The sequence below is a fragment of the Zalophus californianus genome, chromosome 1 (genome assembly GCF_009762305.2).
Source record: "Zalophus californianus isolate mZalCal1 chromosome 1, mZalCal1.pri.v2, whole genome shotgun sequence".
In the NCBI taxonomy this organism is placed as follows: Eukaryota; Metazoa; Chordata; class Mammalia; order Carnivora; family Otariidae; genus Zalophus; species Zalophus californianus.
Genome location: NC_045595.1, coordinates 11,092,570 through 11,109,015, shown reverse-complemented (window position 1 = coordinate 11,109,015; position 16,446 = coordinate 11,092,570). Strand labels below are relative to the sequence as shown.

At 41.9% G+C, this 16,446-nt stretch overlaps 1 protein-coding gene across 2 annotated transcripts; it reads right to left on the bottom strand.

The window, feature by feature from the left end:
* Positions 1-5,962: 5,962 nt before the first annotated feature.
* Positions 5,963-14,727, bottom strand: LOC113930153 (olfactory receptor-like protein OLF4). Of its 2 annotated transcripts, XM_035724710.1 has the most exons (2): positions 13,827-14,724; positions 5,963-5,994 (listed from the first exon to the last, which is right to left on the bottom strand). In XM_035724710.1, the coding sequence occupies exons 1-2, from the start codon at positions 14,722-14,724 to the stop codon at positions 5,963-5,965; spliced, it is 930 nt and encodes a 309-aa protein (XP_035580603.1). The 2 variants fall into 2 exon arrangements, with proteins under 2 accessions (XP_035580603.1, XP_027463063.2); XM_027607262.2 differs by lacking the exon at positions 5,963-5,994 and having other exon boundaries at positions 13,792-14,727.
* Between the last annotated feature and the right edge of the window lie 1,719 nt (positions 14,728-16,446).

Below are 16,446 nucleotides of genomic sequence, written 5' to 3'. Positions count from 1 at the left end.
TCTTTGAAAAAAGTGGATGGTATTTTGATGGGGATTGCATTGAATGTGTAGATTGCTCTAGGTAGCATTGACATCTTCACAATGTTGGTTCTCCCAATCCATGAGCATGGAACGTTTTTCCATTTCTTTGTGTCTTCTTCAATTTCTTTCCTGAGTATTTTATAGTTTTCTGAGTACAGATCCTTTGCCTCTTTGGTTAAATTTATTCCTAGGTATCTTATGGTTTTGGGTGCAATTGTGAATGGGATCGACTCCTTGATTTGTCTCTCTTCTGTCTTGTTGTTGGTGTATAGGAATGCCACTGATTTCTGTGCATTGATTTTATAGCCTGCTACTTGACTGAATTCCTGTATGAGTTCTAGCAGTTTTGGGGTGGAGTCTTTTGGGTTTTCCACATAAAGTATCATATAATCTGCAAAGAGTGAGAGTTTGACTTCCTCTTTGCCGATTTGGATGCCTTTGATTTCTTTTTGTTGTCTGATTGCTGTGGCTAGGACTTCTAATACTATGTTGAATAGCAGTGGTGAGAGTGGACATCTCTGCCGCGTTCCTGACCTTAGGGGAAAAGCTCTCAGCTTTTCCCCATTGAGAATGATATTCGCTGTAGGTTTTTCGTAGATGGCTTTTATGATATTGAGGTATGTGCCCTCTATCCCTATACTCTGAAGAGTTTTGATCAAGAAAGGATGCTGTACTTTGTCAAATGCTTTTTCTGCATCTATTGAGAGGATCATATGATTCTTGTTCTGTCTTTTGTTAATACATTGTATCACGTTGATTGATTTGCGGATGTTGAACCAGACTTGCAGCCCAGGGATAAATCCCACTTGGTCGTGGTGAATAATCCTTTTAATGTACTGTTGGATCCTACTGGCTAGTATTTTGGTGAGAATTTTTGCATCCATGTTCATCAAGGATATTGGTCTGTAATTCTCGTTTTTGATGGGATCTTTGTCTGGTTTTGGGATCAAGGTAATGGTGGCCTCATAAAATGAATTTGGAAGTTTTCCTTCCGTTTCTATTTTTTGGAACAGTTTCAGGAGAATAGGTATTAATTCTTCTTTAAATGTCTGATAGAATTCCCCTGGGAAGCCATCTGGCCCTGGGCTTTTGTTTCTTGGGAGATTTTTGATGACTGCTTCAATTTCCTTAGTGGTTATAGGTCTGTTCAGGTTTTCTATTTCTTCCTGGTTCAGTTTTGGTAGTTGATACATCTCTAGGAATGCACCCATTTCTTCCAGGTTCTCTAATTTGCTGGCATAGAGTTGCTCATAATATGTTCTTATAATTGTTTGTATTTCTTTGGTGTTGGTTGTGATCTCCCCTCTTTCATTCATGATTTTGTTGATTTGGGTCATTTCTCTTTTCTTTTTGATCAGTCTGGCCAGGGGTTTATCAATCTTGTTAATTCTTTCAAAGAACCAGCTCCTAGTTTCGTTGATCTGTTCTACTGTTCTTTTGGTTTCTATTTCATTGATTTCTGCTCTGATCTTTATTATTTCTCTGATCCTGCTGGGTTTAGGCTTTATTTGCTGTTCTTTCTCCAGCTCCTTTAGGTGTAGGGTTAGATTGTGTATTTGAGCCCTTTCTTGTTTCTTGTGGCCATTTTTTTTTTAATTTTTTATTGTTATGTTAATCACCATATATTACATCATTAGTTTTTGGTGCAGTGTTCCATGATTCATTGTTTGTTCATAACACCCAGTGCTTCATGCAGAACGTGCCCTCCTCAATACCCATCACCAGGCTAACCCATCCCCCTACCCCCCTCCCCTCTAGAACCCTCAGTTTGTTTTTCAGAGTCCATCATCTCTCATGGTTCGTCTCCCCCTCTGACATACTCCCCTTTTCTTCCTCTCCTGTTATCTTCTTCTTTTTCTTTTTTCTTAAAATATGTTGCATTATTTGTTTCAGAAGTACAGATCTGTGATTCAACAGTCTTGCACAATTCACAGCGCTCACCGTAGCACATACCCTCCCCAATGTCTATCACCCAGCCACCCCATCCCTCCCACCCCCAACCACTCCAGTAACACTCAGTTTCTTTCCTGAGATTAAGAATTCCTCATATCAGTGAGGTCATGTGATACATGTCTTTCTCTGATTGACTTATTTCACTCAGCATAACACCCTCCAGTTCCATCCACGTCGTTGCAAATGGCAAGATCTCATTCCTTTTGATGGCTGCATAATATTCCATTGTGTATATATACCACCTCTTCTTTATCCATTCATCTGTCGATGGACATCTTGGCTCTTTCCACAGTTTGGCTATCGTGGACATTGCTGCTATAAACATTGGGGTGCACGTACCCCTTCGGGTCCCTACATTTGTATCTTTGTGGTAAATACCCAGTAGTGCAATTGCTGGATCGAATGGTAGCTCTAATTTCAACTGTTTGAGGAATCCCCATACTGTTTTCCAGAGGGGTTACACCAGCTTGCATTCCCACCAACAGTGTAGGAGGGTTCCCCTTTCTCCACATCCCCGCCAACATCTGTCGTTCCCTGACTTGTTAATTTTAGCCATTCTGACGGGTGTGAGGTGGTATCTCATTGAGGTTTTGATTTGGATTTCCCTGATGCCGAGCGATGTTGAGCACTTTTTCATGTGCCTGTTGGCCATTTGGATGTCTTCTTTGGAGAAATGTCTGTTCATGTCTTCTGCCCATTTCTTGATTGGATTATTTGTTCTTTGGGTGTTGAGTTTGATAAGTTCTTTATAGATTTTGGATACTAGCCCTTTATCTGATATGTCATTTGCAAATATTTTCTCCCATTCTGTCGGTTGTCTTTTGGTTTTGTGGACTGTTTCTTTTCCTGTGCAGAAGCTTTTTATCTTGATGAAATCCCAATAGTTCATTTTTGCCCTGGCTTCCCGTGCCTTTGGCGATGTTTCTAGGAAGAAGTTGCTGTGGCTAAGGTCGAAAAGGTTGCTACCTGTGTTCTCCTTTAGGATTTGGATGGACTCCTGTCTCACGTTTAGGTCTTTCAACCATTTGGAGTCTATTTTTGTGTGTGGTGTAAGGAAATGGTCCAGTTTCATTCTTCTGCATGTGGCTGTCCAATTTTCCCAACACCATTTGTTGAAGAGACTGTCTTTTTGCCATTGGACATTCTTTCCTGCTTTGTCAAAAATAAGTTGACCATAGAGTTGAGGGTCCATTTCTGGGCTCTCAATTCTGTTCCATTGATCTATGTGTCTGTTTTTGTGCCAGTACCATACTGTCTTGATGATGACAGCTTTGTAATAGAGCTGGAAGTCCGGAATTGTGATGCAGCCAGCTTTGCTTTTCTTTTTCAGTATTCCTCTGGCTATTCTGGGTCTCTTCTGGTTCCATACAAATTTTAGGATTATTTGTTCCATTTCTTTGAAAAAAGTGGATGGTATTTTGATGGGGATTGCATTGAATGTGTAGATTGCTCTAGGTAGCATTGACATCTTCACAATGTTGATTCTCCCAATCCATGAGCATGGAACGTTTTTCCATTTCTTTGTGTCTTCTTCAATTTCTTTCCTGAGTATTTTATAGTTTTCTGAGTACAGATCCTTTGCCTCTTTGGTTAGATTTATTCCTAGGTATCTAATGGTTTTGGATGCAATTGTAAATGGGATCGACTCCTTGATTTGTCTCTCTTCTGTCTTGTTGTTGGTGTATAGGAATGCCACTGATTTCTGTGCATTGATTTTATATCCTGCTACTTTACTGAATTCCTGTATGAGTTCTAGCAGTTTTGGGGTGGAGTCTTTTGGGTTTTCCACATACAGTATCATATCATCTGCAAAGAGTGAGAGTTTGACTTCCTCTTTGCCGATTTGGATGCCTTTGATTTCTTTTTGTTGTCTGATTGCTGTGGCTAGGACTTCTAATACTATGTTGAATAGCAGTGGTGAGAGTGGACATCCCTGCCGTGTTCCTGACCTTAGGGGAAAAGCTCTCAGCCTTTCCCCATTGAGAATGATATTTGCTGTATGTTTTTCATAGATGGCTTTTATGATATTGAGGTATGTACCCTCTATCCCTATACTCTGAAGAGTTTTGATCAAGAAAGGATGTTGTACTTTGTCAAATGCTTTTTCTGCATCTATTGAGAGGATCATATGATTCTTCTTCTTTCTTTTGTTAATGTATTGTATCACGTTGATTGATTTGCGGATGTTGAACCAGCCTTGCAGCCCAGGAATAAATCCCACTTGGTCGTGGTGAATAATCTTTTTAATGTACTGTTGGATCCTATTGGCTAGTATTTTGGTGAGAATTTTTGCATCCATGTTCATCAAGGATATTGGTCTGTAATTCTCTTTTTTGATGGGGTCTTTGTCTGGTTTTGGGATCAAGGTAATGCTGGCCTCATAAAATGAGTTTGGAAGTTTCCCTTCCATTTCTATTTTTTGGAACAGTTTCAGGAGAATAGGTATTAATTCTTCTTGGAATGTCTGATAGAATTCCCCTGGAAAGCCATCTGGCCCTGGGCTTTTGTTTCTTGGGAGATTTTTGATGACTGCTTCAATTTCCTTAGTGGTTATAGGTCTGTTCAGGTTTTCTATTTCTTCCTGGTTCAATTTTGGTAGTTGATACATCTCTAGGAATGCATCCATTTCTTCCAGGTTATCTAATTTGCTGGCATAGAGTTGCTCATAATATGTTCTTATAATTGTTTGTATTTCTTTGGTGTTGGTTGTGATCTCTCCTCTTTCATTCATGATTTTGTTGATTTGGGTCATTTCTCTTTTCTTTTTGATCAGTCTGGCCAGGGGTTTATCAATCTTGTTAATTCTTTCAAAGAACCAGCTCCTAGTTTCGTTGATCTGTTCTACTGTTCTTTTGGTTTCTAGTTCATTGATTTCTGCTCTGATCTTTATGATTTCTCTTCTCCTGCTGGGTTTAGGCTTTCTTTGCTGTTCTTTCTCCAGCTCCTTTAGGTGTAGGGTTAGGTTGTGTATTTGAGACCTTTCTTGTTTCTTGAGAAAGGCTTGTATTGCTATATACTTTCCTCTCAGGACTGCCTTTGCTGTATCCCAAAGATTTTGGACAGTTGTGTTTTCATTTTCATTGGTTTCCATGAATTTTTTTAATTCTTCTTTAATTTCCTGGTTGCCCCATTCATTCTTTAGCAGGATGCTCTTTAGCCTCCATGTATTTGAGTTCTTTCCGACTTTCCTCTTGTGACTGAGTTCTAGTTTCAAAGTATTGTGGTCTGAAAATATGCAGGGAATGATCCCAATCTTTTGGTACCAGTTGAGACCTGATTTGTGACCTAGGATGTGATCAATTCTGGAGAATGTTCCATGGGCACTAGAGAAGAATGTGTATTCCGTTGCTTTGGGATGGAATGTTCTGAATATGTCTGTGAAGTCCATTTGGTCCAGTGTGTCATTTAAAGTCTTTATTTCCTTGTTGATCTTTTGCTTAGATGATCTGGCCATTTCAGTCAGGGGGGTGTTAAAGTCCCCCACTATTATTGTATTGTTGTCAATGTGTTTCTTTGCTTTTTTTATTAATTGCCTCATATAATTGGCTGCTCCCATGTTCGGGGCATAGATATTTACAATTGTTAGATCTTCTTGTTGGATAGACCCTTTAAGTAGGATAGAGTGTCCTTCCTCATTTCTTATTACAGTCTTTGTTTTAAAATCTAGTTTGTCTGATATAAGGATTGCCACCCTAGATTTCTTTTGGTGTCCATTAGCATGGTAAATGGTTTTCCACCCCCTCACTTTCAATCTGGGGGTGTCTTTGGGTCTAAAATGAGTCTCCTGCAAACCGCATATGGATGGGTCTTGTTTTTTAATCCAATCTGATAGCCTGTGTCTTTTGATTGGGGCATTGAGCCCATTTGCATTCCGGGTAACTATTGAAAGGTATGAATTTAGTGCCATTGTATTGCCTGTAAGGTGACAGTTACTGTATGTTGTCTGTATTCCTTTCTGATCTTTGCTGCTTTTAGGCTCTCTCTTTGCTTAGAGGACCCCTTTCAATATTTCTTGGAGGGCTGGTTTCGTGTTTGCAAATTCCTTTAGTTTTTGTTTGTCCTGGAAGCTTTTTATGTCTCCTTCTATTTTCAATGACAGCCTAGCTGGATATAGTATTCTTGGCTGCATATTTTTCTCGTTTAGTGCTCTGAAGATATCTTGCCAGTCCTTTCTGTCCTGCCAGGTCTCTGTGGATAGGTCTGTTGCCAATCTAATATTTTTACCATTGTAGGTTACATATCTCTTCTCCCGAGCTGCTTTCAGGATTTTCTCTTTGTCGCTGAGACTCGTAAGTTTTACTATTAGATGTCGGGGTGTTGACCTATTTTTATTGATTTTGAGAGGGGTTCTCTGTGCCTCCTGGATTTTGATGCCTGTTTCCTTCCTCACATTAGGGAAGTTCTCTGCTATTATTTGCTCCAATATACCTTCTGCCCCTCTCTCTCTTTCTTCTTCTTCTGGGATCCCAATTATTCTAATGTTGTTTCGTCTTATCGAATCACTTATCTCTCGAATTCTGCCCTCGTGATCCTGTAGTTGTTTCTCCCCCTTTTTCTCAGCCTCTTTACTTTCCATCATTTGGTCTTCTATATCACTGTTTCTCTCTTCTGCCTCATTTATACTAGCAGTTAGTGCCCCCATTTTTGGTTGCACCTCATCAATAGTCTTTTTGATTTCGACTTGGTTAGATTTTAGTTCTTTTATTTCTCCAGAAAGAGTTTCTCTAATAACTTCCATGCTTTTTTCAAGCCCAGCTAGTATCTTTAAAGTCATGATTCTGAACTCTAGGTCCGACATCATACTAATGTCCGTATTGAGTAGGTCCCTGGCTGACGGTACTATCTCTTGTTCTTTTTGCTTAGGTGATGTTTTTCGTCATGTCCTTTTGTCCAGAGGAGAATAGATGAATGAGAGAACAAAATGCTACAACGTCCCCAGCAAATATACTGTATACAAATCAGAAAAGACCTGAAACCAGGGGAAAAGAAAGGGAAAGAAAGAAAAAAGAAAGAGAAAAAAAAAGAAAATAGAAAGAAAGATAAAAACAAAAACAGAACAATACAAAAAAAGCAGAATGTGATCAAATATGATCAGGTTAGTGCATAGATCAGTGCCACACACTAGATTTTGGGCGTATTTTGGTCTGTTAGAAAAAAGTGCCTCCTAAAATTTTAAAGGAAGAAAGACATATATGTACAAAATAAGGGTTGATACAATGAAGGGATAGAAGATGATTGTAAAGATGAAAATTATAAAAGATTTTATAAAAGGACTTGATAAGATAAGAAGTTGTTTGAAAAAAGAAAGAAGATTAAAGAAAAAGAAAAAAAGGGAGATAATGTGATCAGGCAGGAGACTAGAACAGAACCATACACTAGTGATTTAGGGTATATTTTTATCTGTTAGAAGAAACTGTATCTCAAAATTTTAAAGAGAGAACAACTTAAATATATATGCCAAAAATAATGGTAACTACTATGAAGGGATAAAATATGACTCTAAAAATGAAAAATAAAAAATGTTTTTGTTTTTTTTTTTAAAAAAAGAGATTGATAAGATGTTGGTTGACAAAGGGAAAAGAAAAAGAAAAAAAAAACAGTTAACAAAAATTAACTTTGATGAACTAATGAATCATGGTAAAAAAAAAAGCCATGAATTCTATGTGCAGTATTCCCCTAGCGCTGGAGTTCTCCCGTTCTCCTTGATCGGTAAACTTGGTTTTGGCTTGCTGGCTGTTCGTGCTGATCTTCTGGGGGAGGGGCCTGTTGCTGTGGTTTCCAAATGTCTTTGCCGGAGGCTGAATTGCCCCACCCTTGTCGGTCCGGGCTAAGCAAGCTGCTCGGGTTTGATCTCAGGAGCTTTTGTTCCCTGCAAGCTCTCCGTACAGCCTTGGAGGACCAGGGCAAAAATGGTGGCCTCCCAATCTCCACCCGGAGGAGCTGAGAAATCGGGGCCCCGCTCCTCAGTGTGCCCCCAGAGAAAAGCAGTCACTCCCTTGTCCCTGGTCTCCGGCCGCTCTCCGTGCTCATCCAGCCTGTGATCAAGCGTTTGTATCTCTGGCACCCGACCCCGTGTGGAGTCTCCAAACCCAGCAGATCCTTGCGGTGTGCTCCCGCGCCACTCCTCCCGGGGGAGGAAGGGGAGTCTCCCCGGATCTGCCGCCTGTTGGGTCCCTGCTGCAGGAGCAGTGGCCCGACTGGGCAGCGGATCAGAGTGTATGGCAACCCCAAGCTGAGGGCCCGCGCCTCAGCTCCGTCTCTGCAGCCAGCTTCCCCGCTCCGATACCTGGGAGCTCTGGCGCACTCAGGCTCCCCCGGTCTGTCTGTGACCCCAAGGGTCCTGAGACCCCATTTTCCCGCGAGGGTTCCACCCCCGCTTAGCCACTGGAGCGACGTCCCTCAGCGGAGCCGACTTCTAAAAGGTCCGATTTTGTGCTCCATGGCTCTAGCACTTGCTAGAAGCGGCGGGCAGAGGCCCCTCCCCCGCCGTCTATCCTCCCGAATATCGCCTCGGATTCACTTCTCCACACGTCCTACCTTCCAGTAAGTGGTCGCTTCTCTGTTCAGACAGTTGTTGCTACTCTCCTCTTTGATCTCCTGTTGAGTTCGTAGGTGTTCAGAATGGTTTGATCCCTATTCAGCTGAATTCCTGAGACCAGACGAAATCTAGGTCTCCTACTCCTCCGCCATATTGCTCGCCCCCCCCCCCACCCCGGGGCAATGGTTCTTAACCAGAAACGAATTTTCCCCTGGGGATATCTGGCATTGTCTGAAGGGATGCTGCTGAAAAGCTACCATCCAAAGGAAAACACTCCCAAAATATTATTATCCTACCACAAATGTCAACCACAAAAGGTTAGAAACTCATCTAGATCAGCATTTCTCCGACTTCAGTGTACCTGTGCGTGCACATGGATCCCACTACAAATGCAGGAGCTGATCACAGGTCCTGTGTGGTCCAGAGATTCTGCATTTCTGGCAAGCTCCCAGGGGATGTGGATGTGCTGGTCCTGGTCTGTGAACGATTCCTCAATTAGCAAGGCTGTGTTCCTGTGTAAGAGATAGGTGTAGGTGGTTTTAAGCATTCTGTAACAAATACTGTCATTGCATGTAATTTTGAATGAATAGTCTACGATGAGGGATCATCAAGCCCAACGGTCAAGAGAGAATTCTTGAAAGTTTTACAGTGCAAAAGAGTGATTTTATTATGGCATGGGGACAGGGTCTGTGGGCAGAAAGAGCTGCACTGGCATTGTGAGGAGTGACTGATTATGTACTTTTTAGTTAGTGAAGGTTAGGGATCATGTAAGTCTCTAAGGATTTGGAAGCAAAGCTTTCAGAACCTTGAGGGCCTTGCTGCTCTCAGATAAGTTGACAATGGTCTTTAATAAAACAGAACATTAGTCATTAAGGCATCCATGAGTTCCTTGAAGAATGTCATGCTCTGCATGTTTCGGGTATCTATCAGTCGGCTGCAAGCTGTAAGGAGATTTAATTTAAGCTACATTTATCTTGCCTTTGTTTCCCTCATCGGTGTATTCATTCATTCATGAGGCTGTGTAAATTCAACGTTTATCGCTTTTAATGAGTGACACAAAATAAGACACTTCTGAAAAAAGCTTTTGTAGAAGGCAGAAGAAGGCCCTCCCAAATATGTCCACATCCTAATGCCCAGTGCCTTTAATGTGTTATTTGTTATAGCAAAGAAGGGTTATGGTAGCAGATTGTACAGGGTTGCTAATCAGCTGCCATTAATATAAAAAGATTACTTATGATTGTCCAGGTGGGACTAAGGTAATCACAATGGTCCTCCAAATGTTGATGAGGGAGCCAAAGAGTTAGTGTCGGAGAGACTTTGAAAATGCTGCCCTGCTGGCTCTGAAGGTGGATGAAGAGCCAGGAGCCCAGGAATGCAGGTGGCCAGCAAGAGAGACTGGAATTGGATAGGCAACAGACTCTCCCTTGAGCCTCCAGAAGGAACTCAACCCTGCAGACATGTTGCTATTAACCTGATGAGACTCCTTCCAAGCCTCTGCCTCCAGAACAGTAAGAGCACGTATGTGTTTGTTTTAAGTACCTGGTGTGGGGATTCTTTACAGCAGCGGGAGGAATCTTAGAGGGACATAGCCAATAAAATTATTTGAGGCAACAGAGTTTAAGCCTCTCAGTTCACTCGCCAGCTTCCCTTGGATAAGGGTAAATGCATTTTAAGAACCCACATTAAGTAGAAAAAAAATAAATCTAGAGATATTCTTCTCCATCATCTGGTACAGCAAATTCCTCCTGGCTTAAATGTGAGTGTGGCCTGATTCTGAGGCCTTTGAGGCAGTGACATAGGACAGGAACTCATGACCAAAGTTGAAGTTACCCATTGTAATTTGCAATTTTGTGCCCATATTTCCATCCTTTTATTTCATGTTGATTCAACCATTCATCCTTTTCAGTGCTACCCTCTCCAAATCTCTCTCAGGTTTTCTTTCAACATAAAAGAAAAAATAATACATCATCTGTGTGTGTACACAAGTGGGGAGTGTGCTTATTATGTTCATGATGCTTCTTTAATTCATTAAATTGTACACTGTAAATATGCAGATTGTTGTATGTCATTATACTCCAGTGATTTAATGAAGTGGGAAAATATCTATGGTGCAAGAGAAAGGGAAGGATCTAGAGCACAGGTAGCTGACTCTCCACTGAAGTTTTGGGAGAGAGCTCTTCTACCAGCGAGGAAAGCAAGTAGTAATCATGGATGTAAGAACAGTGGGATGAAATTCAAATAATTCACATAAATTCATTTAATTCATAAATAGAATAATTTACATACAGAAATGTCATAATAAGACCATAAATTGACTGAGACAGAACACTACAGCCACACACATCATGGATGAGCCTTAGAAACACAACATAGAGATTCACACCTGACTCCAGACACATGAGGAGCCCAGCAAAGATCAGAAATGCTTCCCAGAATATAATGCCATTTGTTCATAAAGAGATTACTGATGAGGGCGCCTGGGTGGCTCAGTTGGTTAAGCGACAGCCTTCGGCTCAGGTCATGATCCTGGAGTCCCGGGATCGAGTCCCGCATCAGGCTCCCCGCTCAGCGGGGGGTCTGCTTCTGCTTCTGACTCTCCCCCCTCTCATGTGTTCTCTCTCTCTCTCATTCTCACTCTCTCAAATAAATAAATAAAATCTTTAAAAAAGAGAGAGAGAGATTACTGATGAGGGAACAAAGACAAGAGAAATGCAGCTAGAAGTCAATCTCCTTACAACTTGCAGCCCCTGATAAATCCCTGAGACATGCAGAGGATGACATTCCCCCAGGAACTCATGCCTGTGTTAATGTTGATGTTTTATTAGAGACGAAAAGGAAGCTTATCTTGACAATAGCCAGACCTCTAAGGTCTTGTAAACTTCACGTTCAGCATACACAAATTCTTTAGAAACTTACATTATCTCTACCCCCTCCCTCCGTAAACTCAAAAGTATATAACCAGTCATTCTCACAGCTCTTTTTGTCCATGGGTCCTGAAACTTGCTATAATAAAAACACATTCTTGCATCATAAAATGGCTCAAGAATTCTCTCTACCTTTGCACCTGGTGACCCACATCAGTATGATATCCTATTTGACAAGGACAGCCTGTTATACAGCAAGAGCTGACTGACACAATAATCCAAGTGAACAGACATGAAGCAATTAGAACATGTGCTGCTTTTGATTTGTAGCACATGATCTGAAAAATAAGGAGAGCAGTTGTGATCATTCTGTTATTCAAGTTTATTTCTGATGACTTTATGAACAAGTGACTACACGTGGGCTTCCTTCTGGGTCACTGGGAGCGTTTGAAGGACATGCAACCTGAACCACAGGACCGGGAGGACATCCAGCTCTCCAGTGAAACATCCTCTGATCATGCAGGGCAAAGAGATTTCTGAGCAGGAAGGAGGTATGAAATGGATGATGCTGATAGTGTTCATTCACCATCCGTTAGAATTTGTGGCAAATATTACAAAAAGGGAGTCATTTCCTGTACCAATAGAGAGAGTCATATTAGCAGGTAGCAGTGGAAGTTTTAAAGTAGAAACGAGAAGATAAGTCAGTGATAAAACATATAAGACACTAACCAACACTTCATCTCAATGAATAAATAAACCCCCTCAGTTGCGGACAACAATCTTTCATGCTTCAATAAACGATGCACAGCATGAACTCTGATGTAAAAAAGAAAGAAAGAAAGCCATATCTTGTGTAGTAACAAAATGAGTGTTTTGAAATTTTACTTTATCATATTTATGATCGCCCTTACACTAAGAACATACCAGGTTCATCTATTTATTCAAATTTGTCTTTCCATGTAGAATCCACTGGGAGAGATATGTTTGCCCATCAGTGCTTGCCAGGGGCTATGGTGGGCATTCCGGACACTGAGCTGAATCACAGAGTAAAAGCAGGAGACTGGTTAGGAAACACAGGGGCATGTTTGTAGAGTAAGTGCCTGATATTAAGCTTTGGATTTCTGAGGCATCCATTTCAAAGACAACCATGGCGAATAAACACATTGTCAGGTGTGGGAAACAATAACCAGAGAAGCGCTCAGGCGGCTCCAGCCATCAAGTACCTCTTCAGAAAACCCGGGGTAACCTCCATACAGACACATGAGTGACTCTGATTTTTCCTTCAGCACCCAATTTCTACTCATATAAAATTCTACAAAAGGATAAACCCACAAACCCCTAACCACTCTGGCCATGAACCCTAATAAAGGCAGATCCCCCAGGGGAGCTCACTCTCCCCCTCTGAAACCTCTCAAAAAGCCTTTGGGATCCCTTGTGCCCTCCAGGACCTGTGAAAAATACACCTGGTTTGGTTAGAGTTCTCTGATGGGCATTGCTGAGGCATGTCTTGCAATCACAGTAAGAACCCAAGGGCAAGTGTAACCACAGCAGAGGCTTTGGTCAGGGAAGCACCTATGGGAATATACACAAGCACAGGGGTGCAGGGGAGTGTCCAGACTTTTCTGGCCCGAGCATCCCTGTCAGGAGCCTGAGACATTAAGGGAACAGTGTTAGAGTCTACATTATCAGGAAGAGGAGTGAAGGTAGAGATGTAAAAAGATTGACAGACTCAAGGTGAAAACTGGGGTTTTGTATTTTCCTCTACAATAATGTTATGTGAGGGGCTTAGTGGCCAAGTGTAGTATCTTCCATATGAAGAATATAATTCATGATTATTATTTTAAGAAAGCTAGTGAAATTTTACTTGGCATGACATAAGTCATTTGAAATGAAATTATCTTTAAGAAATACAACATGTACCATGTAAGATGCAGAAATTTCCAGGCTTTCGTTATCTGTGGTTGGGGAAAACATTGGGAGCCTTTAAAAATGGAGAAAGGGGACACTGTCTGTATATCAGAAAGATTAGAGGCTTGGGCGCCTGGGTGGCTCAGTTGGTTAAGCGACTGCCTTCGACTCAGGTCATGATCCTGGAGTCCCGGGATCGAGTCCCACATCGGGCTCCCTGCTCAGCGGGGAGTCTGCTTCTCCCTCTGACCCTCCCCCCCCATGCTCTCTCTCTATCTCATTCTAAATCTCAAATAAATAAAATCTTTTAAAAAAAAAGAATAGAGGCTTAAAAAGTGAGTACTTAAATATATGAAGACAGTTGAATTAAAACAAATTTAAAATCCAGGAAATAAATAGAAGGAACCGATTCTACTGCCACAGCCTGATCAAAGAATAGCAGTTCCAGCTCTGAGGCTGTGAACCCTGCAATCATGGGCACTTCTTCAGCCCCAGGAAGATTGGCCCTCACATCACTGGTACCCCAGTGATTCTTTTCAGACCCCTCTTTATGTCTCTGTTCCTCAGGCTGTAGATGAAGGGGTTCAGCATGGGTGTGACCACCGTGTACATCACAGAGACCACTGCACTTGAGTGGGAGCTCTGGGGAGCAGCAGAGCTAAGGTACACACCAAGCATTGTACAATAAAATAAACAGACAACTGAGAGGTGAGATGCACAGGTGGAAAATGCTTTATACTTGCCCTGAGCTGATGATATTCTACGTATGGAGGAAACTATCTTAGAATAAGAGTAAAGGATCCCAGCAAAAGGACCCCCACCCAGCAGGACAGCTGCAAAATACATCGCCAAGTTATTAAGAAAGGTGTCAGAACAGGCAATTTGGATCATCTCATTGAGTTCACAAAAAAAGTGGGGGATATGCAAGTGTGTACAGAAGGACAGACGCAACATCATTAAACTTTGTAACAAGGAATTCAGGATACACATGACCCAGGACACCAGAACCAGCAGTCCACAGAGCAGGGGGTTCATGATGATCCTGTAGTGCAGGGGATGACAGATGGCCACAAACTGGTCATAGGCCATCACACTCAGTAAAAAGACGTCCAGCACAGCAAAGAGTATGAGGAAATAAATCTGAGTAACGCAGCCTGCATACGTGATGACTTTGCTCTCTTTCTGTATATTCATCAGCATCTTGGGGATGGTGGTAGAGGTGAAGCAGATGTCTACAAAGGACAGGTTGGAGAGGAAGAAGTACATGGGGGTGTGCAGGTTGGGTTCTGGGCTAATGGCCAGGATGATGAGCATGTTTCCAAATGCAGTGATCAGGTACATGGAGAGGAAAAGCCCAAATATGAGGGGCTGCAGTTGTGGCTTCTCTGAAAATCCCAGAAGAAAAAATTCAGAAATTTGTGTATCATTTTCTGGTTCCATGCGGTGGAGGTGACTTCTGGAAAAGAGGGAAATAACATGATTGATATTCACACAACTTGCATTACTCACAGATTTGAAATGGTACATTTTATATTTTGCAGTCCAGACATACTTTTTATTTTGTTTATTGTTTATTGTTTTTGTTTTTAAGGGGGTTCCATCTGGGCATGGAGCCCAACGTGGTGCTTATACTCAGGACCCTAGAGAAGAGCTGAGCTGAGGGCGCCTGGGTGGCTCAGTCAGTTAAGCATCTGCCCTCAGCTCCAGTCATTATCCCAGGGTTCTGGGATCAAGCCCTGCTTCAGGTTCCCTACTTAGCGGGGAGTCTGCTTCTCCCTCCCCCACTCCTGGCTCTTGCTCTCTCTCTTGTTCTCTCTCTCAAATAAATTAAAAAACAACAACAACAACAACAACAAAAAAGCCGAGCTGAGATCAAGAGTCAGATGCTCATTGGATCTAGGCAACCAGACATCCTCTGAAATAATTTTTAAGAAGTTCTATATGGATATGGCCCCCCCTAGAGGATCTCCTCTGCCACATCTGGTATTTTTTTTAATTAGCTTCTTTCCTAAGAAATCATATATTTTATAGTTTTACTAAGAAATTCTTCAAATATTTCAGGAATATATATTGATTGCTGATGGTGTTTCAGGCACACTCTAAGCAATGAGCATAGGCTACTTAAGAACAAAAGTCCCTACAGTGATGGAGAAAAAATGTACAAGCAAATAAGAGAATTGCATACCTTTGCAGATGGTGAGGGGTGCCAGGAAAAGGAAAACAGGGATAAAGCAGAGATTGAATAGAATATTCTATTTTCATTGTTCTATGGAAGTGTGTGCCCAGCAAAGGGAATGGCCAGTGCAAACGCCCCGAGGAAGATACTTGTTTCCAAGGTTCAAGTCAAAGAAGCAAAGCCAGTGCTGCAAGGGGGATGAACAGGAGGGAGACTGAGGAGAGAGGCTGTCCGACATGCTGAGGAGGGAAGTGGCCTCTCTGCTACCTCTGAACCCTCAAGGCACAGGGACTTCCTTGTGCACACTGCCTCTCCCACTGTATTCATCGTGTTGCAGAGGCATCCCATGAATTGAACAAGATCCCCTTCTTAGTGGCCTCTCTTGATTGAGTTCAGGCCCCTGTGTTGTGTCACCTTGGGATTTATGAGCCCTGGCACCCTGTTGTGGGGGCTGCTCACACACTACAGGTCACACACATGCAGGACACCATGGCCTCCTGGGTTTCTCAGCCCCTGCCATCCTGGTGATGCTAGGAATGTATCCAACCCAAATATGCCAGATCAGTGGTCATTCCCCTACAAAATGCAGAAATGGCTTCCAGAAAGGCCAATTCTTACTCCTCCCATGGACAAAGAGATTTGGGGCTCTCTATTGGAATAGGCATTTTCTGCTGTATATTTCACGAACGTTTAAAAAAAAAGAATCTGTTTAAGAAGGGGAAAGACAAAGAGTGAGGGAGAAGGGGCAACAAAATGAATGAGGGAGAAGCATAAGCCAAGTGTCCCTGAGAAACTGTGAGGAAGAATAATCTCCCTTGTTTTTGGCAGCTTTGCAGCCCTGATTACATCCCCTGATGCCCAACGAAAATAATATGAGAACAAATTAAACTCATCCGAAAGACAAAAGTAGTGTTATATTTATAAAATAAAAAATCTTACCTAAGATAGACCCAAGGGAAAAAAAATGAGCAAAGGGAAAACCAACA